Source organism: Protopterus annectens, chromosome 2.part1 (assembly GCF_019279795.1).
Source record: "Protopterus annectens isolate FY-2018-M chromosome 2.part1, PAN1.0, whole genome shotgun sequence".
Classification (NCBI taxonomy): domain Eukaryota; kingdom Metazoa; phylum Chordata; order Ceratodontiformes; family Protopteridae; genus Protopterus; species Protopterus annectens.
In genome coordinates, this window is record NC_056729.1 from 356,325,286 (window position 1) to 356,349,653 (window position 24,368).

General features: G+C 43.2%; 1 protein-coding gene across 1 annotated transcript in view; it reads left to right on the plus strand.

Moving 5' to 3' along the window:
- The window catches only part of QDPR (quinoid dihydropteridine reductase), a 277,957-nt gene extending 267,787 nt beyond the window's left edge, over window positions 1-10,170 (plus strand). The window contains exon 7 of the mRNA XM_044062191.1: window positions 9,679-10,170. Within this exon, the coding sequence (XP_043918126.1) occupies window positions 9,679-9,793 (115 nt within the window). The 3' untranslated portion in view covers window positions 9,794-10,170. The remainder of the gene's footprint in view (window positions 1-9,678) is intronic.
- Window positions 10,171-24,368: the final 14,198 nt, after the last annotated feature.

The following is a 24,368-nucleotide window of genomic DNA, read 5'->3' on the forward strand; positions in this document are numbered from 1 at the left end:
CCCTCCCCCACCACAGTTTTTCTCACGCTTTACATCTCTTGAGACAGATAACGTCAGATACTTGGGTATGGAAAATAATTCAGTATTGCTACAAACTTTAGGGGGTATCCCTCCATCTTTAATTAGGGGTATATCTACTTCCAGAAAACCAGACTCTGTTTCCTCAAATACTGTCACATATGTTGTCACAAGGATTAATAGAACCTGTTCCTCTTTCCTGAAAGGGAATATGCTTCCATTCGAGGATTTTTTATTGTGTCCAAGAAGGAAGGCACCTGGAAACTAATTTTAGACCCTTCAGTTCTAAATACCTTTCTCCTAATTTCGAAATTAAAAATGTTAACTTTGCAGACTCCAAAACCCCCCCCCCCCCCCCCAAGGCTTACTTAGCCATTTTCAACCTTAAGGTTAGCTATCTTCACATCCATATTCACAAAGATCACAGATGTTATCCAAGATTATTGGTTTTGGGTTTACACATTTCAGTTTACATCTTTATCTGGTCTTTCTCTTGCTCCAAGGGAGTTCATAAAATGTTTGACTCCAGTTATTTCCTTCCAAAGACTTCAGGGACCTCACTTTGGCATACCTTCACTTCTGCGTGAATCTGTTCTGCAGTATAGGTTTCATGTTAAATCTGGAAAAGACTTCCCTGCCCTTTCTCACAAATTAGTCTTTCTAGGATGCCCTCTGTACACCTCCCTCTGGAGAAAGTTTTCTTCTACCACCAGTAATTCCTAAGTCTAGCTCACCGGAGCAGTTCCACAGCAAGAGATCGTTCCTCAGAAATTTTGGTTACATGGCTTCTTCCATCCTCCTGATTCCTTTAGACAGACCCTACATGATAAAAATTCAGTATTTTCTCGAATCTGTCCGGACCCAACACTAACATCTGTTCTTCCCTATTCCAACCCTAGAATTCAACAAAAAACAGCGCTTCAGCTGGGTTAATCAGTTCCATTTCTACTCTGTCAGTCACAACGGATGCCTGGATTTTGCATGGGGGCAGTTTCTTAAAGTATCAAAGTCCAGGGTATGTGAAAGCTTCGCTTTAGGCTCAAACACACAAATCTCAAAGAAATGTTGGCCCTGATAAAGGCTATCAAAGCACTGAATCAACTGTGAACAGCTGGAACACTTTGTGTTAATAAACAACTCAACAGTTCTGTAGAATGTAAATAAATAAGGTCCTTTCCCTGTACAAAGTAGTCATGGTGGCCTAGGAGCTGGCAGCTTGGTACAATCTCTCCCTACAGCACAGAAAAAAGTAGCAAACTTGCTGAGCAGGTTTAAGGCAGATCCTCTCAAGAGTTGGATGAGAATGTTGTTTTATGCCTCCCCCCTTTCCTATCATAACCAGAGTCTTACTAAAGATAAAGTAATACTTTCCAAAGATACTTCTGGTAACCCCCTTTTGGCCCATATAACATTAGATGTTTTTCGTGTTTCACTGTTGCAGTCATCACCTGTGGGTTATTCCTGCTGTAGTAGCCCTCGGCCGGCTCGAATACCAGAGTAAATGTTTTGCTGCGTTGACTGCTGTCAAGTAGGGTTACCACCTGTCCCACTTTGCGAGGGACAGTCCCTCTTTGGGCAGTTGTGTCCTGCAAAAAAATTTAAAAAATGGCAAATGTCCTGAGATTTTAGGACAAAATTATTTCCTCTATTTTATGTAATAGTTGCATAAAACAGTTATTCTGTATCTGAAACACCTAAATGTTGTAAGAAACAGAATAAGCAATTAAAATGCTACAAGAAAAAGCTTTTATTTAGGCAAAAAACTGATGTTCTGTCCTTTGTACTGGCCATGAGTATGTTTTGCCCTGCAAAATCTGACGTTTGTGCCAAAAATGTCCCACTTTGGGCATTTGAAAAGGTGGCAACCCTACTGTCAAGTCCTCAGTGCTATAAAGCAAGGCAGCCGACACCATTGCACCAGTCTTTCTTGCTGTGGAGCCCGTAACAGAAGCAGTTCGGTCGCTACCAGTGTTTGAATTACAGCTGAAAACGTCTAGAGCGAAGTACCCCATTGGGGATGATTTTTTCTGATGTCTGAAAAAGTTAATTGTCTTGCCTGTGGAAAGCAGATCCCACACCAAGGCTTCCATTAATACTGCATCACTTGTTTAGGCCCAGACCACAATGTCCCCCTCTTTAACGGGAGAACCATTCGCCGTAGAGCTCTTATTGTAGACAGGTATTTTCGTCTTCCATCTTTGCATTCCAAAATGGCGTCCATCAGCCAACAATCTGTGGACATTCCAAAAAAACGCACAGATAAAGATAAGACCACATAAGGCTAAGCCTTCTGACTACTCTACCGCTAGGCAGGTCATCAGTTCTCCAGAATTCAGTGACGCGCTTTCGGAGCCCTTGATGCCCAATTCAATATCTACGCAGGCCTTTACCAAGACCCTTTCAGACTCCAGTATGCTGCAGAAATATTCATTCGTCTTCCAGGCCTTTAGCTGTCTCTGCCTCAGTTGGGTCCGGAGCCACAACGCAGGCAACAGCTTCCGAGGAGGCTCACACTCCCAAATCTAGTGAAAAACCGACATCTTCTCATCCAACTACCACTTCTCTCATACTGATTGATACTCTTATGACTAGAAGCCAGGCCACTCCTAGAAAATCTGCCTCTAGCCACCGTCTTGCTCCTTCTCCACCACCCCACGCACAAATGCTTAAAATGGCAGAGGATCTCATCTCCCTTATCAGGGGTAGTCAGGCCACAACTTCTAAAAGGAAAAGACACCCTTCTCCTGAAATTATGACAGAACAGGATTCTAAGGAATCTGATTATTCGGATTTTAGAGGAACAACAACCTCTGACTGCTTATGAGGATTCAGATGCAGTGGAATCCATTCCTTTTGCCTCCCCACCAGAAGACCTTTCCTTTGGGGAAACCCTTCACACCCTCGGGGAGCATTTCCAATGGGAATCTCAGGATTTTCCCCAGTCTAAGAAAAGACTTAGAAAGTTTCTGGACCTGCCCCAGCATACCCCCCCCGGCCATCCCCCCTATTTTAGAAGTGGTGGATGATGTTTTCCATAAATCCAGTTTAGCCCCTGATGCCCTCCCACCTGCTCCCAGTAAACCTGACAGGTATTACAGAGTACCGGATTCTCATAAATACCTGTACAGAAATCCTGCTGCAGACCCAGAGATCATTACACAGGGACCTAAAGGAGCTAAGACTAGTTCTGCCAAGAATCCTATTCCTTTTGACAAGGATTCCAGAGCTCTGGACAGATGGGGTAAAAAAGTATACACCTCTGCAAACTTGGCTATCGGAGCACTCAACTGTCAGTTCCATATATTAAAATATCAACAACACACTTTGGAACTATTAAAACAAAAGATTTTAACCTTTCCTGACTGTGCCAGTTCAAAAAAAAGTTAGCAGATTTACTGCACTCACCTTGTCAAGTGGCCAAACACTCATTACACTGTGTGGTTATGATGTCCTAGAAGCCTCAGGCAGGGCAGCAGTGTCAGGATCTGTCATTAGGGGACATGCATGGTTGAAGGAACAACCTCTCCCTGATCATGTCCAATCTAAATTAATTGATGCACCCTTGGATAAGGACTGCTTGTTTGGAGTAGAAGCAGAAGAGGTGCTTAAAAAGATGGAAGACAAAGCAAAATCTATGCAGAAAGTAAAATATTTCTTTCAGGTTCAACCTCCCAGGTTCAGCAGGAACTTTCCCTGTAAGCACTTGTCCTTCCCTGCACCTAGCAGACAGGGCCAAGGTAAGCCTTGTAGGGACAGACCACCCAGGCCCCTATCCCAGGGGCAGCAGAGAACCAAACAGTGGACCACTTCTGCCTCAAAGACAAGGAGTTCTAAGCCACCCTACTATGGAACAAACTCTCAATGACTCCTTGTCCCCCCTCTGCCCTCCTTTCTCTCACCAAAAGCTAGGAGGAAGGCTCTTCCTCTACAAAGAAAATTGGCTTTCTGTAACAAAAGACCAATGGATCTTAAAGATCACTTTTCAGGTATACAAATTATCTTTCAAAGAACTCCCAATTCCAAGAGGTTACCCAGACGTACCTCCAAATCAGTGGCCAGAGGCATTGAAACAGGTCCAAACTCTCATATCCCAGGGGGCAGTAGAACCTGTCCCCTCAGATCAAACAGGCAAAAGCTTTTATTCCAGACTATTCCTTGCTCCTAAAAAAGAGGGCACTTGGCGCCCCATCCTGGAGCTATCCATTCTGAACACCTCCCTGGTAGTCCCCAAATTCAAAATGCTAACTTTGCAGCAGCTGCTGCCTATGCTGACAAAAAATGCCTGGCTAGTGACCCTAGACCTAAAAGATGCCTACCTCCACATCCCCATAAGGGAATCCTGCAGGACATTCCTGTGCTTCAGAGCAGGCTCACAACACTTTTAGTTCTTTGCGCTACCCTTTGGCATATCTACTACACCCAGAGTATTCACCAAATGCTTATCCCCGGCTATAGCATTTTGCAGATAGAGAAATATACAGATTTACCCTTATCTGGATGATTGCCTCATTCAGGCAGAGTGCAAAGAAAAGCTGCTCCAGGACCTTCTTTGTCAAAACCCTCCTAACTTCCATAGGGATCACCATCAAAGAGAAGAAATCAAAGCAAACACCCTCCAGGAAGATCATTTTCTTGGGAGCACTGCTGGATGCAACACCCCAAAATGGCCTTCCTATCCCCTGAAAAGCAGAGCTTCCTGCCTCTCTGCTTTACCCAGCTGGCTTCCAGAGTCACCTCACTGTGAGGAAGCTCCTGCAAGCCTTTGGGTACATGGCATCTTGCATCCTTCTAATTTCTCTGTCCAGGCTTTGCATGAGGAAACCTCAGTGGTATCTAAAGAACCTGTGGTGTCAGCACTCTCCGCCTCTAGAGACCTCTCTCCCTCTGCTCCTCTGTATAAGGGCTGAATTCCTCTGGTGGGCAGGAGCCTGTGCCAAGAACAAGAGTCTTCCCTTCATCCTACTCCCTACCGGGCAGACCATCACCCACTGACACCTCAGACATTGCTTGGGACGCTCACCTAGCAGGCAGGTGCACCCAAGGTCTTTGGGATGCCCAGCACCTTCCCTTACACTTCAACCAGAAGGAAATGATGGCAGTACAAAAGGCTCTGACTTCCTTCAAACCTCATCTCAAGCCAGGGGTTCTCCTTATCAAAACAGACAACACCACAGTAATGTGGTGCATCAACAAACAGGGAGGGACCCAATCTTACCCTCTGTGCAGGCTAGCCATGAACCTCTGGCTGACAGCCTCCTCCATGGGACTACACCTAATTGCCCAATACCTACCAGGGATCAACAACACCGTGGCAGACCACCTAAGCAGAAACTTACTGGACCCCCACAAATGGCAGCTCCACAGAAAAATCTTTTTGCAAGTCATTCAGGAGTAGGGAACTCCAGAGGTGGATATCTTTGCTTCGCACCTTAACCACCAGCTGAAAAAATTCTGTAACGGGGACTATCACCACCTAGCGTGGAAGGTGGATGCCTTGACCTTCCCCTGGAACTCCCTCTTTGTGTATGCATTCCCTCCTCTGCCTCTTATTCCCAAGGTACTGATCAAGATGAGGGAGGATAGACTAAAGGCCATCCTCATTCCTCCAGATTGGCCCAGACAGCATTGGTACACCTTACTGCACAACCTGACATTACAGCTTCCCCTGATCTCAGACCTCTTGACCCATGTGTGTCTGGGGGGGGGGTGCTGCACCCAGACTTGCAGGCTCTAATACTGTCAGCATGGCTAATACTTTAAAAGCAAACAAGGGGCCTCGTTAAGCAACAGGTCCTAGACATTATCACAGAGGCCACAAGGCCCATCACCAGAAAAATCTTACACAGGGAAATGGAAAGGATTTTGCTCCTGGAGCCAGTCCAAAGGGGGCAATACATAGCAACCTTTCCATCCCCCTTATCCTGGACTACCTAGCTGAGTCACTCAATAGTGGCCTCTCCTTCTCTCTATTAAAATCTGTGCCTCAGCCATTTCAGCTCATTTTGATACAGACCAGCCCCTCTTCTCACATCCTTTGATAAAAGAATTCCTCAGAGGGGCTTCTAATATCAGACCTCCCAGAAGGCTACCCACGCCAGCCTGGTACCTGATTTATGTTTTAGAAAAACTAACCTTACCACCATTCGAACCTGCTCCTTCAGCAAGAATTGAGATACCTGTTCTGGAAGACTGCTTTCCTACTAGCTGTCACCTCAGCCAGAAGAGTTTCAGAACTTCAGGCACTCATGGCCGTTGAGCGCTTCCTCATTTTCCATGTAGACAGGGTCTCTCTGAGGACTAACCCCTCCTTTTATGCCCAAGGTGGTATCTGATGTGACCCTCAATCAGGCCATACATCTACCAACCTTCTTTCCTAACCCTCAAAACAAGGGTTCTGCATTCAGTAGACGTGCACAGACAGCTCAGATACTACCTGGAAAATACTAAACTCTTTAGAAAAACAGACCAGCTTCTTATCAGTTTTGCCTCAGGTGCAGAGGGGAAGCCCATTTCCAAGCAAACCATTTCCAAAAGGATATTGCACTATATCCATTTCTGCTACAGACTGCATGGGAAGCCACCCCCCGAGTCTATTCATACCCCTTCCACTAGGGCAGCCTCCACTTCCACAGCATTCCTCAGAGGAGTTCCCACCAGGGACATCTTGGAAGCTGCCATCTGGACCTCTGTCCATACCTTTACAAAGCATTACCACCTATCTCTTTTCTCTAAGGCTGGGGTAAGGTTTGCCTCTGCAGGGCATGCTGACCCATGCCTAGGCTTCTAACTAATCCTTCCACCCCTCGTTAGAGTGTATTCACTGTTGCAGTCCTGGTTTCCCTCCTTCCCCCATATATCCTCTTTCCTTAGGGGGGACATAAGCTACTCATGTTGGCTTTTAGCCACCCGGACCACTTTTTACCATATTTCCTTGTGCTTCTGATGGGTTGGGGCAAGAAAAACTGATGCAATGGCTTTGGCTGCCTTGCTTTATAGCACTGATGACCTGACGTCATACTACAGGAGACAGCAGCAGACGCAGAAAAACATTGACTCTGGTATTCAGGCCGTCCAAGAGCTACTACAACAGGGATAACCCACAGGTGATGACTGCAACAGTGAATACACTCTAACATCTACATTTATGGTAACTGTACTTTCTCCCTTCTCCCCTGACCAGGGGCAGTTACAAAAAAGTTCCTTAAAACATGAACCTACTCAAATAGGACAAGGGCTCTCTCATCCACCTCAACACTCTCAGCCTGTACCTGACTGTATGGATGATGGGTTTTTGATCCCATTTGGGTATGATTTCAGAGGATGTGCAGCAGGTATTAAAGGATGCTTAAGATCTACTGCTAGGAAATCTTATTTGGTAAATGCAAGAGATTTTCTAATTGATGCCATAATAGAGACAGTATCCCATGGTGGGGCCGAGTAGTTTTTTCAATACCTGTGTGAATTGCTCAAGTCAGGCCTTCCATACACTTCTGTCAAAGAGCACATTGCAGCCATTTCTGCTTGTCTGCCATTAGATTCCCCTTTTCCTCTTAATTCCAAGTCAGACAGTTTTTAAAGTGGTTTTAGATAGTGGACCACTCTGAAAACAAGTGTCTACTCCTGGGATCCTAATTTTGCATTGGAGAAGCTAATTCTTCATCTAAAACTGCAACCAGTTCTTCCCTGAAATTTCTTACTTGTAAGGTGACTTTATGTATTGTTCTGACTTCTTTTGGATGAGTGTCTGAGTTGCAGTTCATGTCTTCTCAAACCTTTTTGATTTTTCATAGGGACGGTAAGTCTTGGAAGCTTTTTTTCACTGAATTCAAAATGGAGGTGAGGAATTTCTTCATGCCTTGGATGTCTACAGGCAATGCAGATATTACCTTGGGCAAAACTAAAGATTTTAGAATATCAGACCAACTTTTTATTTCCTTTGATGGCAGGAAGAAGGAACAGCCATTGTCCAAGCAAACCATTTCCAGGTGCCTGTCTCAGGCTATTAAGTTGTGTTATTGTCATCATGGAAAAATCCCATCTCAGAATGGCAAGGTTTACTTCACCAGAGCTTTGGCAGCTTAGAGGTAGCTACTTGGTCATTAGTATGCACTTTCACTAAGAATTATAAAACTGACTCCTTTTCTAGAGCCATAACAGGTTTTGCTAGAACTATTCTCTGGGATCTTCAGGACTCTAGCCTTGCTACCCCTACCCTTGATTCATAAGCTTCGACAAAATATAGTTAAATGCTACTACAACAGTAATGTAATACTGAACATTTAACAGTCGAGTAAGTTAACGGAACATAACAGTAGATGTTCAAATAGATCATTACAAAATAACGCACTCCCTCCTCTCTTTTATTTTTCTACCTTCCCCTGGCTGTGTGGAGTTTGTCACATTTACTTTTTCTGACGTGACATGTTAATACTTGACCAACTTTTGTAGAGCATTAGGCTTTGTCTTTCCTCTTTAAGGCAGGAAAGCTTTTGAATTTTGGCATCTGTACAGTGTGCCCGAGTGACATAAGATGCATGAGGAAGACCCCTAAAGCTTAAGTAGAATAAAGAATGTCCGATTTTTGGCAGGATATATCCTATATAGCTAAAATGTTGCAAGAGTGATCTGTTTGAACATTTGTGATTAAGTTAACTTACACAATGGTATTTTCCCTGATCTCCAAGGCTGTATGACCTTGGAGTTTTAAAAGTAATTATCCCCCAAGCCCTCCACATCCACAAAACTAATACCAAGGTTTCAGTTCTTTTCAAGTTGGAATTGTGTGTCTGTGTGTGTGTCTGTGTGTGTGTCTGTGTGTGTGTCTGTGTGTGTGTCTGTGTGTGTGTCTGTGTGTGTGTCTGTGTGTGTGTCTGTGTGTGTGTCTGTGTGTGTCTGTGTGTGTGTCTGTGTGTGTGTCTGTGTGTGTGTCTGTGTGTGTGTCTGTGTGTGTGTCTCTGTGTGTGCTTCATTCTTGCACATGGTCTGAGCTGTTTTTAATGCTTGTTTTAAGTTCATTCAGTTCATAGTTGTGTGGGGAAGTCTGGCTTGGCAGACATTGGGAGTAAGACAGAGAAATTGTCCTAGAGATGACAGCAACACAGCAACACACACTCTGCATGTGCTCCTACCTGCCATTTAGAGGATAGTCTGTTTACCTACAAGCGTTTCTCTGTGTTGCAGGTGGAAACTAGGGATCCCAGGGCTTACACATGTGGTCATGTGGAGGTATGCGGTTTTGCATTTATTTTGTAACATAATGCTTTAAGTAGGTGACATGTATACAGTTATACTTATCTGCTGACAATTGGTAGTTTCAGCTTTTGGCAGTGCAATGAAATATGCATGTTTTAGTCAGGAAAAGAGACACACGGGATTTTCACACTTGTTGCCCATTCTTTTAGGTCCTTAAAAAGAACTCTATAAATTCAGGATTTCCTGCTGTCAGGATTTTGAGCTTTCAGTTTATATTTGTGCTTAAGGATTCTGAATGTCACTGTTTTCTTTATCAGAGGTTGGTCATTTTATCTTTTATACCAGTTTTACAGTTTCCAAATAAGGAAAGTGTTTTTATTCTCTCTTGTTTCAGAGCCTTCTCTTGTATTGTGTGCGTTATGAGAATTATGTTGATTTCTTACTGATTTATCACTTACTGCTTTTTAGAACATTTTACAAGTGGTTCAGAGGAGGGAGTGGCTCAGAGAGGCCATCATCTGGAAGCCTGATACAGCTGATTACCAAAGGAGGAAAATCAGAACTGATTCCAGTTCAGCCTTGAGCAACCACAGAAATGGAATATCATAAAGAAATGCTGGAATCCTTATAAGTGCTGTGTGATTTTGTCTAGTCATTGTCCAGTATATTAACATCTGTATGTACAATTTATGTGCAGGTGTCATCATAGTACATGAAAACCACGTATCTAGCATTGTGACTTAAGCAACCTCAGTGCATATTATTGTGGTATTGTCTTATTTTGATGTAGTCTATACATGTGAGTATGGTACAGAAGTATTACATGCGACTTGCTGTTTTATAATGCCAAATTAATTTTTGTATGTTGTAGTAAGTGGTTAGTTTTGCCCATAGTTATCCATCTGAAGTTAGATGGGTTACTTAAGGAACACTGTGCAAAATAAATACATTTGATTTTAACATTTTTGTAATTGTTTTTGCTGTGCTTTTGACAAGATGGCTAACTACATTTTAACATGATAGTTTAATTTTATGTAAGAGAACTGTTAGCTGTAAGAGAATGGTTAGCTGTATCAGATAGGGATGACTCCTTTGAAACAGGCCAAAACCAGGCATCTCCCCCTCCCCCAGTTCATTAAATAGACATCTGCTGCTTCCCTTGGAAGGTTTAATCATCATTGTAGCCACTCTTGATGAAGTAGCAAACACTGCCCTTAATACAGTAAATAAGTAAAAAATTTAAAAATTTTATCCATCGCAAGTTATTTTATACGAGTCATTTTTAGCAGTTGGTATATTTGTTGAAACTGATGCATACTAGATGAGCAGGAGTGTCATAACAGAGTTGATAAGGCTAGAAATAGTAAGTAGTATTTGTACACTATTTTCTGCAGTAGGTACTTTACATTTTACTTACATCCATTTTTTGTTCATGTCCACCATTTTTATTCATATCCATGGTATTTGTACTGAAGCCAAAATGAGCGTGTATATCTTTTACTAGAGAGAAAAAGGTACAGTCTGCATGTCCTCCCTGCGTTCATGTGAGTTTCCTGTGGGTGCTTCGGTTTCCTCCCCATGTTACAAAGAAATGGATCTGGAACATTTCTCCCTAGGCCTTTGCTGAAAATTTGCTCGTTCCAAGTCAGACTTTCCCGGTTAACAAAATGTTAAATAAGTAAATAAATAAAATAAATGTCAGTGATTTGGTACATCAGCAAACAGGGGGGAACCATATCTTACCCTTTTTGCTGAGAAGCAATGAGAGTTTGGCAGTGGGTGATCTCATCCAACTGCTTTCTTGTAGCAATGCATATTCTGGGGAAATCAAATGTTCTAGTGGACAGGCTCAGCAGAACTATTCTGATGCCTTACTAGTGGTCCATCGATCAGTCTGTGGTAAACATGATCTTCCAAAAGTGGGGTCAGCCATACTGCAGTCTATTTGCTTTTCCCCTCAACAAGTGCAGCAGATTCTTTGCCCTAATTCCACCTCAGGGATAGTCACCAAGAGATGTTGTAGTCCACATTTGGCCCTCCGGTCTTTATGCTTATCTGCTCCTACCCCTAATTCCCAAGTTTCTTCAGAAAGATGTCAGGTTAAAGAGCAAAGAAATCCTTATTGTTCCCTTTTGGCCTCAGCAGATTTGGTTTCCCTTCCTATGGTCTCATCTGATTTGTCCTTCTTGGACATTAGAACCAAGTCCAGATCTGTCACACCCATCAGGTATGATTCACCCGGACATTCCAGGCCTCATACTGACCCCATGGTTTCTCCAATTCCATTGATGGCTAAACATTCCAGGCTTTCCTCTCCTGTTTGAAGAATCTTGTTTTCATCTTATAAACCCTCTGTTTTTTTTTTTGTTGTTTTTTCTTTCGGCTTTTTCCGGTTAGGGGTCGCCACAGCAGAACTCCGGTCCGCTAATGATTGGCAGTCGATTTTTATGGTGCCGAGGTGTCAGCCCGATGCCCAACCTTTAATGAAGGCACGCTCATTCATGCATGTCTTTCGAATGCCACTCGTCCGCGGGGAGGATGTGCAGACTCCACACAGAAGGCGCTCCAGCTGAGAATCGAACGGGAGAACCTCTTGCTGTGAGGCGACAACGCTACCGTTGCACCACCCCTCTGTGAGAAAGATATATAAAAGTGTATAAAAGGGATTTTCTTTATGGGCCCAGCAGAGAAATCTGGACCCTTTCTCTGCTTTTGTCTCTGCTATTTTAGAATTTCTAGCTTCCCTTTTTCAAAGTGGGTCCAGTTTCTCTACTGTTAAAATTCAGCTGGCTGCCATTTCGAATTTTCATATTGGAGATAATACTTTCTCTTTGGCATCATCTTAGTTGTGTAAGGCCTTTCTTAAGGTTATTTATTTATTTATTTATTTTTTTTTTACTTAGGCCACCTATTAAGGACCCTATACCACCTTGGGATCTTACTTTAGTTTTACAGTCTCTGATAGTCACCTTTTCAACCCTTTGCAAAAGTGGACCACAGATTTATTTCTTGGAAAACAATTTTTCTTGTAGCCATAACTTCAGCAAGGCAAGTCTCTGAACTCCTTCAATACCGCCTAAAATTGCATTACATACAAATCCATCCTTCTTACCCAAAGTTCATCAGTCAAGTCATCAGTTTTCCCATTTTCTTCCCTAAATTTGAAACTAGAGTACGTACTCCATTCCATAGGTGTACATCAACCACTTTGTTTCTATCTCCATAGAACAAAGGAAGTTGGGAAACCTAGTCAATTATTCATTTCCTTTGCCAAATACAAGTTGGCTAGGTCTCTCTCAAAAACTACAGTAGCCAAATGGATTATTGATTGTATTCCTCATATCTGTTCCTTAAAGTTTTGACATTACCAAGACGACCAAAAGTTAATTCAACTAGGTCAATGGCTACATGATATGCTTTTTGGTCCAGGGCTTCCACTGATGATTTGTGTGGATGCCACTTGGTCTAAAGCTTATACTTTCACAAATTGGACATCATCTCCATAAACAGAGCTGCCTTTGGCTCTGAGGTACTCTAGAATATCCTTCCATAAGGGCCTCACAAGGTTACCGTAGCTGGGGACTCTGTCCCATTCATTGAGGAACAAACAAAAATGACATCAGATTTTCAAGTTTTGTACTTACCATAACTATGCGTCTGTGTTCATTTTCATTCTTCTTCAACTTCCTCTCCCACCTTCCTCCTTCCCTGTCTTCAGGAATGACCTGAGGGAATTTGTTAGGAACCCTTGTTCGTGTTTGAACCCCTTTTTTACTCTGTTTTGTCACACATTCTATCAAACTTTGTTTGCAGGCAGCACACTCTCTCTGAGGTAAAGCAGTAATGAAGGGCATTATGGATAAAGGGAGGAGCTCGAGAGTCAAATCCTAAACTGAAAAAAGGTGGCCGAGTCAGATATGAACCCATTTGTTGAGAAAGAATGAAAATGAACAACACAGATGCATAGGTATGGTAAGAACATGATCAGGAATTTCTCAGAGTCTGTTATATATTTGTGTGAAAAATTACATATTAGGGCGCTCTTGAATGAACAAAATTCTCAGCCTGATCTCTTCTCATCCAGTGTTTCGTGGTGACTGAAGCTGACCTAATTGATGAAAGATACTTATTTGGAAGATTTAAAATTTATACCATTTCTAATAGATTGGTCAACCAAATTATCTAGTAAAAAATGTGTACGGGATACAGCCCTTGAAGATAATGTTGTGGGTTAGCAATAGAATTTCCCCCTCACACAGAGAAATTTAATGAAGATAATTTATTGATAGCTGCTGTCTTGGTGGTGGGTGGGGGGTTAGTCAGGCAGGCATTATGCAATAGCAATAATTGATGTAGAAATTTAGAATGTAGTACATACTTATACGTATTATCCCAAACAATGGACCGCTCTGGTTTGATATTGATATCATTAAGATATGAGCACCAATGCTGAGAAACGCGTAGATGTCCTTGTATATCACTGTTGCAGTATTCTTTAACAAAGGTACTCCCTGCCAAGGGTAGCCCAATGTCCAGCAAGTATACCAAAGCCTTATGATTTTGTAGACGTTCTGCATCACACTTATGCTCCCTGCACAAGGCATAGGGCATAAAGATGATGTACAGACGTACATACCTCAGAACTTATTTGCCACCAATCTGAACTCCAGCATCGATCTGTCTGAATGCTTCTGTGCTGGTTTCCAAGCCATGTTTCAGGTAAGTGCCCAGTTGGGATTTCTTCTGATCTGTTTCTCTTTTTTTTAATTTTTGTGAGTTGACATACCATCCAGAAAAGGAAAATGAGTATGGAAGGCAGATTCCCCATAAAAATTGTCATGAGCAGGGTCTCTTCTGTTTGGGTGCCTCTTATGACCATACACAATGTTCTGTCTGCGTTTGTCCCTAAGACCCTACATAGTCATCTCTCTTCCTTGTCCATTTACCCCGAAAATCAACATCTTAAGTTGTTGGTGCAGGGTGCTATGATGGAATCTTCTCATTCTGAAAGTCAGCTGCCTGCTAAGAAAAAGGCCAAGAAACTCGGGTCTGATTTGGCTGCTGTCCTGCCTCCCCCCGGATGTCTCTGTAAACACTGGTTTAAAGCCCAGAGGATTGTCTGGTTGTTGTCTGATTCCTATGCCATGACCCTATTGGAGGCCATCATGGATCTGACTTCTCGCATGTCCTCGGAGGCTCTGCAGACATCCACTCCAGATGTTGAGGGGGAACCTCGCCTGATTATTTCAGAGGGACCGAAGGGGGTACTGCAGATACTTGTTCAGGAATAGATTCCTACTACCTTGGTTGAGTGTAGGCAGGTGTATGAACCCTCTGTCATATGGGTTTGGACATCCTTCAAAAGAACAAAAAAAAAAACATGTTTCCCCTGCTGCTGAAGATCCTCCGTGTGAATTGCAGGATTGTACCCAGGGGTTGTTTAATGCATTGACGGCTTTAAAGCCTCCGCCAGGAGTTTCTGTGCCTGCTCTCCCTTGGTCACCTACCCCACTCAATAGGCGCAAAGAGCAGGACTTCTCGGAAGAGGATTTGGATTTTGGGGAAGAGTCTTTGGTGTATTCCTCTCAGATCCCTTCTGCCTTAGATTATGGCTCTGAGGAGGAGGATTCTATTAGCCCAGATTCTCCCATGGAAAAACTCTCCTTTGGGAATGCGGTTTCTCGTGTGATGGAATATTTTAAATAGGATTGTTCTCCGGTTTCTGACATTCAAAACTGGTATTACGAGCTTCTCCTGGTAAGAGTCCCCTAAGCCCTCTACTGTATCTCCAGTCTTGGCTGCCCTTCTAGATGTCCTTTCAGCAGCCTCTGTGGCCTTGGATTCTCAGCCTCCAGCCCCTAAGAAATCTTATAGATTTTGCAAGGTGCATAATGAGTGTAATTTTCTCTACAAATGTCCTTCTGCTGACCATTCTGTAGTGTTTGTCTCTTCTGACAAACCCTCTAAACTTTTTCCTTCTACTAAACTACTGCCTTCAGTGGAACGGCTAAGCAAAAAGTACATACTGCTGCTACCTTGGCCTTTTGGGTTATTAATTACCAGACCTATATGACCAGGTATGTTGTAGCCCTTCTTTCTCAGGCTTCACAGGCTATCTCGGACCTCTCTGATTCTGAAGGGAATGCCTCTGTCTTCTTGCTGGGCTCTAATTCTCAGGTATCTTGCTACTCTATTAAATGTAGTTATGATGCAGCTTATTGTTGGGTGCTTCCCTTGAGAATAAGAACCTGTTTGGTTCTTTTGCTGATGAGCTTTTTAAGTCTGTTCAGGATAAAGGTAAGTTCTTATAGGAATTGAAACATAGTTTTGTATTTCCTATCCCTAAGTTCCAGAGGAATTATCCATCCAAATCTGCCTTTGTTCACAGACCGCGTCACCCTCTTCCCAAAGTTAAGAAGGGTTCTAGGCGGGTTCCCCCTGCTAAGTCTTCTCAAGCAAAGTCCTGGGAGAGGAACCATTTACAGGCTGCCTGTGTCTATTAGAGACATAGGTGTCAAACCGGGGATGAATTTCCTGTTCTCCATCTAATTGTACAATTTACACTTGAATTGGGTTGGGGAGGAACTCTGCTTTACATGAGTAGGGAGCCTGATCCGTAAAAGGGGTAGTCTCCGGGATAAATACCCGACTCCCAGCATGTCCTGTTTTATATCACAGGCAAGGTTTAAGTCTTTAGAATGAGCAATTCTGGTGCTGTTTGTTTTGCAGATATACAGGAGGTTCATCAGAGTGGGGTCTGACATTGTCTTGTATGCCAGGTATAGATCTCACCTCAATAGCCTGTATTGACAAAATAGAGGGATAGGGCTTTGAGGTGGTCAGCATAGGACGTTACTTACGCCCTGTATTTTTTTAGTGAGGAACCTCTGTGAATGTTCCAATTGTTGAGACAAAATAGAGGGATAGGACTTTGAGGTGGTCAGCATAGGGCACGTTAGTTACTCCCTGAATTCTTTTAATGAGGAACCTCTGTGAATGTTCCAGTTGTTGGATGTGCCTGGTTAGGTACATACAAAAGGGGCCATTGTACTCAGTGATAGCTCTGATGAATGCCGAATACAGTAGAACAATAACTTCCTTGGACCTAGATGCCTTACACTTGTTTATAAGCTGCACGACATTGAATGATTTCTTCACTGTTATAGACACATGATGGGTAAAGGCTAGGTTACTGTGCGTGTCCCCAAGTCCCTGATTACTGGGTCACCTGTTAGGGATCTGTTAGTATGATAGTTACCGGTGGGGACTTCCCAAAGGGCATTATTAGGCATTTCTTGGCATTTAGTTTTAGTCCATAGTTCTGACACCAGTTGTTTGTGTCAGCCCTTCCTGGATAATATTTGTGTGTCTGGGCAGTCCAATGACTGCTCCTAATTTGCAATTATTAGCAAATTCAGTAAAGTAAGTGCCAAAAAGGAGCATTCCCAGGACCAATCCCTGATGGACTCCGCTTGTGACTGGCCTCTTTGTAAAGGTGAACTCCCCATTTGTAACTTACTGGGTGCTGCCTTTGAGCCAGCTGGCTCTCCACCAAGTGACATAAGGGTTGGTACCTAACCTCTTATGTTTGTCAATAATGCCCGAGTGGGGTATTGTTTCATATGTTTTGGCTAGGTGAAGGCAGGCAGTGTGAACCATTTTGCTCTCGTCCAATGCTTTTGTGATCTCAAAGAAGTCCAGCAGGTTGAGTAGGCATGACCTGCCCTTGATGAAACCAAACTGTGATAGGTCCAGTGTCTTGTGGCTTCCTGTGTCACTCGATCATTTCCATGATAGTTCTTTCCATGGCTTTACATGAGACTAGTGAGACTTATGGGTCTGTAGTTTCCACACTCTGTAGATGGCCAACCTTTATGCAGAGGGATGACTGTTGCTGTTCTCCATTCATTTGGCATGAAGCCTGTTTGGAGGCTATAGTTGAATAGCAGTTTCTGATAGGTCATGTTTTATGCTATTTAGAAGGCATGCTGGGATATTGTCTGGGCCCATTGATGCAGTGTTCTTGGCTTTGGAGAGAGCATTAAGGACCAAGTTTCCTAATGATAGCAAGGGGGAGTTATATCTGATGGTGTTTCCTGAGGGAAAGTTGTGGGGGAGAGACGGGTGAAGTTGGAGCTGAATTTGTCAGCCAGTAAATTTGTGACTTCTGGCTGATGTTTCCATTTACAATGAGCTCTGTACACAATTGTGTATTGCCTTTGAGATTGCGGACATAGCCAAAGAATACCTTGTGGTTGTCCTTAGCCTGGGATACCAAATTTGCCTCAGATTTGGCTGTGGTAGACTTTATTTGTCCTTTGACTTGTTTGTTTAGTGTGATGAGAGTGCTTTTTTGTTATACAGCCTGTTGATTATATGATTCATCCAGGGTGGCTTGTTTATGAGTTAGTTCTGTACTTCCTGGTGGGTACAGCTGGATCTATGCATCTATTAACATGCTTGATAAGCAGCAGTTTTGTCAGGGTTTATGGGATCTTGAGTCAGGTTCCCTTATCACTTTGTCGTTCCCTGTCCCATCCCAGTTGGTCAAGGGTAACTCAAGACTTTTGGATTCTGTCCATCTGTCAGGGATACTTTGTGGTATAGAAATCCCTTCCTCCTTTTCTGGGCATCCCTCAACCTCCTCAGGAACAGCTTCATTTTGTGTTTGTGTGTCTTCCTTGCATTTTCAATTCACTGCTTTGCCCTTTGGGCTTTCTACTGCCCCCAAGGTTATTCATCAAATGCCTCGCTCCTGTGATTGCCTTTTGCAGGATGAGTGGAGTTCATATCTTTCTTTATCTGGATGAACTCATTCAGGCTTCCACCCCAAGGTCTTGCTTCAGCACCTCCAGTATATTGTTTGTCTCTTTTAAAGCCAGGAGTTTACAATAAACGTCTGAAAAACACTCCTGTTTCCTTCTCAGGATCATGTATTTCTCAGTTGCAGGTTCCAGACTATTCTTATGTTGGCTTTCCCAACTCCTCCCAAGTTTTTTCTCTAATCTCCTTTTCACTCTCTTCTTTCTCTGGTTTCAATTACTGCCAGAGAATTTCTCAGGGCGCTAGTGAGAATTTCTCAGAGCGCTATGATTCATGGCTTCCACCACTCCTATGCTACCTCTAGCCAGACTTCATATGAGAAAACTAAGTGGTTCCTAAAGTCAGTATAGCACCAGCACTGTCATCCACTAGATTTTATAGTCCCTGTTCTTCCATACATCAAACTCGAGCTTCAGTGGTGGATTCAGCAGTTGTATCTCAACCCAGGACTGCCTTTTTATCCCCCAGTCTCCACTCAAGAACTTTTCTCAGATGCCTCAGACACAAGGTGTGGATCCTCTTCTGGTTCCCTCAAAATCCATGGTCTGTGGCCTCATCAGAGATCAGACCACTTCAGCATAAAGGAGATGGGAGGTCTCTTTTTTTGCCCTTCAGACCTTTCAAGCTCTCTCTCTTGTAGGACCTCTCAAAATTTCACAGACAATACCAAAGCGATGTGGTATACCAACAAGCAAGGAGGGACACGGTCCTACTTTCTTTGCAGACTAGCTCTTCATGTTTTAGATTTAGATGTCCAGGGGCAAGTGACTCTTCAGGCTGTATACATTCCTTCAGAACAAAATATAATGGCAGACTCTTCGAGCAGGTCCAGTATACAGGCTCATGAATGGCTACTTTACAGAGATGTATTTCTAGATATTGTCCATTGGTGTGATACTTCTCGGGTAGATTTTTTTGCCTCCCTTTGAGCAGACAACTTCCACTTTTTTGCACCAGAGTTCCAAGTCCTCTGGCTTGGAAGGAGGATACCCCATGTTTTTCTTGGAAGGGAATGATGTTCTTCGTGTTTCACTGTTGCAGTCATCACTTGTGATGATACAGTAGAGAGATCAAGATCAGGGCTAAGAATGGCCCTAGCCTTGTAGTCATGAGTTCTGATTTGTCCAAGTTAATACAGTATTTCCAAAGTTTAAATGGTTATCATTGGACAGCTCAAAAGGATTTGGTGGAACTGACTGCTTTTATCATGAAATGTTCAAAAGACTTTATGGACAAACGTTTTACTTTGGAGATAGTACCTTTGAAAGCCTTGTGGGTGAAAAACATGGCTTTGGTTTTGTTAGTGTTAAGCTACAGTCCAGATGAACTTTTCTTGGATTTTGGGAGTTAAATATGCAGTGCAATGTATAGGTGATGACAGATGTAGTATTTTCTGTAAACAGGATAATAAAATCAGTAGCATATTGAATCATTTTGCCACCATCACAATGTCCCACCATTCTACTAATGAATGCAGTTGGGTAAGGGAGAAAACAGTGTGTTGTAGAACGCCTAAGGTTATAGTTATTGCATCAATAGCTCAGATAAATAGCACCCTACCTTCAAGATAGGTAGTGACTAATTTACAGACATTGAGAGAGATCCCGTATAAGGCTTGGGTGTTCTACAAGACAGCAGTTTGTGAGTGCATCAAATGCCTTAGTCTAAGAAAAGTGGTTTGCATCTTTGCTTCACTTTAGATGGATACAGAGATACTCAGTGACATCAGAAAGAGGTGTGTTTAAAGCCATCTTGTTTCCTAGATAGGAAACTGTTATTAATGAGGTGTTGGAAGAATTCCATATGTGTATGCATTTCTGTAGAATTGTTTTTGTAGGGAAGAAAGGAGAACATTCTGCTGATAATAGTTAATGTACCTTCCTTATGTAGCAGTGCCATAAGCACCAGTTTCCTGATTGCATGCATCCATCCTTTGAGTGGTTGATTAGTAAGGACATTGGGAATGGTATGTATGTGGCTGCAGTTTTCAAGTTTTCTCTGGTGCCAGGGTAACTTGGTGTGAGCTGATCCAGGTCTCCGTTTACAAAGGAATTTTTGGTCTGTGGGGAAAGTAACAGTTTCAAATATAAAAATAGGATACTGGCACTGTTTCATGCTGTTGTGCATAGGAAATGGGAAAAATTAGTATATGATTGTAGAATTGCAATTAATCATGGTATCATAGAACATTTTAACATTTCTTGACAATTTTTTTTTTTGTGGAGATTAAAACATTTTCTTAGAATCACTAGTGGTCAGCAGGCAATTTTGCTTGAACATTTTTGCCCCCAACATTCTTGTATTTGCTTGTAAACCTGTCTCCAGTATTTTACCTATTACTGTAAAATGTTGATAAAATAGTGATCACCTGGTACACTATGTGAAATACAAACATCTCAATAAACAATAAGAAACCATAGGATGTTCTTCGTGTTTAACTGTTGCAGTCATAACTGTAGGGTGTTTCTGCCGGCAGGCAGCCCGAGGTCGGCCAGAATTCCAAAGTCTGGGTCTGGCGTCGGCTGTACCAGCAAGTACCCTGACGTCAGAACGCAGAGGTATAAAGCCGACAGCCGACGCCATCTTCTCCAGTCTTTCTTGCCGTGCGGTGGAAAGCAGCTCGCAAGTTGTTGGTTGGCGAATCTTGATAGCGTGGTGTGCTTGTCGTCGGTCCGAAGACTTTCTTCTTCTTTTCTCAAGCTAAGTACCCCGTTGGGGAATCTTTTTTCTTGTTCCTCCGATGTCAGAAAAAGTTAATAATTGTATATCGTGTGGGAAACAAATACCTCATAAAGATTTCCACTCCTACTGTCTTCCTTGCTTGTGCCCTGACCACGACGTTTCTTGCTGTCGGTTTTGTGCTAGGTTTAATTCCTTGAATTATTTCGGTAGACAATTCAATTACAGGATGTTGTTGGATACTTTACCGACAACCGGAATTCAAAAGAAACGCAAGGACAAGGATAGGCCTCTGAGGTCCAAACAGGATACTTTGCAGCCGGAGCCAACTTCGGGTTCAGCTGTCGTCAGTGAGGCGCTTTTGCAGCCCCTGTCGTCAGCCACTTCGGAACCGATGGCCGACACGGACTCCCATGGGGAGCCAACTAGGCCCAGTATTTTGACTGCTGCAGCACCTTCGGACATCGCTCCTTCAGATGGGTCCGGAGCCGCTGTGCAGGTACCTGCTTCTGAAGGGGTCTTCAGGCCTTCTCATATTACTATTTCTACAAAGACAGTCAAAGACTCCTGTTAAACCAAGGGTTCCTTCTCAAGCTTCTTCGGATTCAGCTCCCAAGTCTCAGAAGCAATTATTAAAGATGGCTGAAGATTTGCTTACTATGATTAGGGGTTCTCACCCTCCTCCTGAAAAAAGGCCTAGACAGGATATTCCTTATGATTCCTCTGATCAGGCTTCTGTGTCTTCAGTCTCTTCCTCTGACCAGGATTATTCTTTTCCTCCTTATGAGGATTCTGATGCAGAGGACTCAATTCCCTCTGCTTCTCCCCCTGAAGATTTTTCTTTTGGGGAAACCCTGCATGAGATGAGAGAGCATTTTCATTGGGAAGGTCAGGATTATTCCGTCTCCAAGAAGAGACTTAGGGAATTTCTCCTTCTCCCTCAACACAGGCCTTTGGCTATTCCTCCTGTTCTTGATATTGTGGATGATGCTTTCTCTGAGGCTACCCTGAATCCTGATTCTTGTCCGCCTGCTCCTTCTAAGCCGGATAGGTTTTATAGAGTTCCTGATTCCCATCAATTTTTGTTCAAGCACCCTTCTGCAGACCCTGAAACTATTTCTCAGGGTTCCAAGGCAGCTAAGGCCGCTTCTTCTAAAAATCCTATTTCCCTCTGAAAAGGATTCAAGGGCCTTGGACAGATGGGGCAAAAAGGTGTATACTTCGGCTACTCTTTCTATTAGAGCTTTAAATTGCCAGTTTCATATGTTCAAGTATCAGCAATTTCTTTTGTCTGTTTTAAAACAAAAACTTTCTTCCTTTCCTGCATGTGCTGAGGACAAGGAATTACAAGATGTACTGCATGCAACTGAACAAGTTAGTAAACATAGTTTACATTGTGGCTTTGATGCCTTGGAGGCTTCTTGTAGGGCCGCAGCCTCTGGTACTGTTATCAGGAGGCATGCTTGGCTCAGAGAGCAGAATTTACCTGAACAAGTTAAAGCTAAATTGTTAGATGCCCCTGTTCAGCATGATGTTTTGTTTGGTTCTAAAGCTGAGGAGGTTATTAAAAAGATGAAGGATAAAGCGAAATCTATGCAGACTGTGAAAGATTTGTTACAAGTTCAGCCCCCTAGATTTTCTAGGAATTAGCCCTCCAAAAATTGGTCCTTTCCCATGTCTGACAGGCCTCAAAGGGGAAGATATGGACGCCCCAGAGGTCCAGCTCAGGCACAGGCCTCTTATAGGTCCAGACAATGGACTGCTTCATCACCTAGAAGGGGTGAAGACAGATCTCAATCACAAAGGAAGCAGACCCAATGACTCCCTCTGCTGGGCTACAGGTCCTCTTTACCTGAAAGCCCCTCTCGGAGGAAAACATTCTCTTTTCTACCAAAATTGGACTGAGATTACCCAGGACAAATGGGTTTTAGACGTGATTTTAAGAGGTTACAAATTCCACTTTCATACTCTGCCAAGGTCTATCGGTTGGCCAGATCTGCCAAAACATCAGTGGTCAGAGGCCTTAAATCAAGTGGACGCCTTATTGGCCATGAGAGCCATAGAGCCTGTTCCACTTTCCAAGATGGGAAAAGGTTTTTACTCGAGACTATTTCTGATTCCAAGAAAGCAAAATTCATGGAGATCGATTCTGGACCTTTCGATATTAAACACCTTTCTGGAAATTCCAAAATTCAAGATGCTTACTTCACAACAACTTCTTCCAATGCTCTCCCAGGATGCTTGGATGGTGACATTGGATTTAAAAGAAGCCTACCTACACATTCCCATCGGGCAGGAACGCAGAAAATACCTCAGATTCAAGGCAGGTTCGAGGCACTTTCAATTCTCTGTACTGCCCTTTGGTTTATCTACTGCGCCCAGAGTCTTTACCAAGTGCCTGGCTCAAGTAGTAGCTTATTGCAGACTCCAAGGGATTCAAATTTACCCCTATCTGGACGACTGCCTTATTCAGGCAGACAGCAAAGACCTTTTACTTCAGCATCTGCATTTTGTTCAACGTCTTCTCCTTCTACTGGGATTTTCAGTGAGCACAAAAAAGTCACATTTGATCCCCTCTCAGCAAATGATCTTTTTGGGAGCTCTTCTAGACACAAACTTGCAAAGGGCCTTCCTCACTCCAGAAAAACAATTACAGCTGGCCTCAATTTTCAAAACCTTGGCTACTTTAACTCGGCTCACTGCAAGGAAATTCCTGCAGGCATTGAGCTACATGGCTTCTTGCATCCTGTTGATTCCAAATGCAAGGCTTCACATGAGAAAACTTCAATGGTTCCTAAAGAGTGTATGGTCACAGCATTACCACAGTCTGGACACAATGATTCCACTGATTCCCTGGCTCCAAAAGGAGTTCCTTTGGTGGTCCAGGGCTTGTGCTTTAAATGAAGGGAATCCCTTCCGCCTGCCTCAACCTTCTCAGACCATAACCACAGACGCTTCGGATTATGCTTGGGGAGCTCATTTTCTAAATCTTTGCCAGCAGGGTTCTTGGACAAAGAAGCATTTACCCTGGCACATCAACTTGAAGGAAATGTTGGCAGTTCAAAATGCTCTACTAGCCTTCCAAAAACTTCTAAATCCAGGGCCTCTTCTGATTCGTACAGACAATACCACAGTCATGTGGTACATAAGCAAGCAAGGGGGCTCTCACTCTTACCCCCTTTGCAAACTAGCCATGAATTTATGGGATACGGCTCAAAATCTAAATCTGAATCTGCATCTTCAAGCTCAATTCATTCCAGGAAAACAAAATCTCTTAGCAGACAGCCTAAGTAGAAACCTTTTGGATCCTCACGAATGGATGCTGGACCCCAGCTTATTCAGCAAGATTACTGCAGTTTGGGGTTGTCCTCAGATCTGTTTGCATCCCATCTCAATCATCAGCTTGTCTCTCTTTTGCACCAGGTCCTTCCACAAAACAGCTTGGAAAGTGGATGCCCTGTCATTCAGCTGGAGGAACCTTTCGGGATATGCCTTCCCTCCTCTTCCTCTTCTTCCTCGAGTATTACTGAAAATAAAACAGGACAAGCCCAGAATAATCATTCTGATAGCTCCAAATTGGCCTCGGCAGTTTTGGTATCCAACTTTAAAACACCTGTTCTTGGAACCTCCTTGGATTCTACCTCTGATTCCTTCTC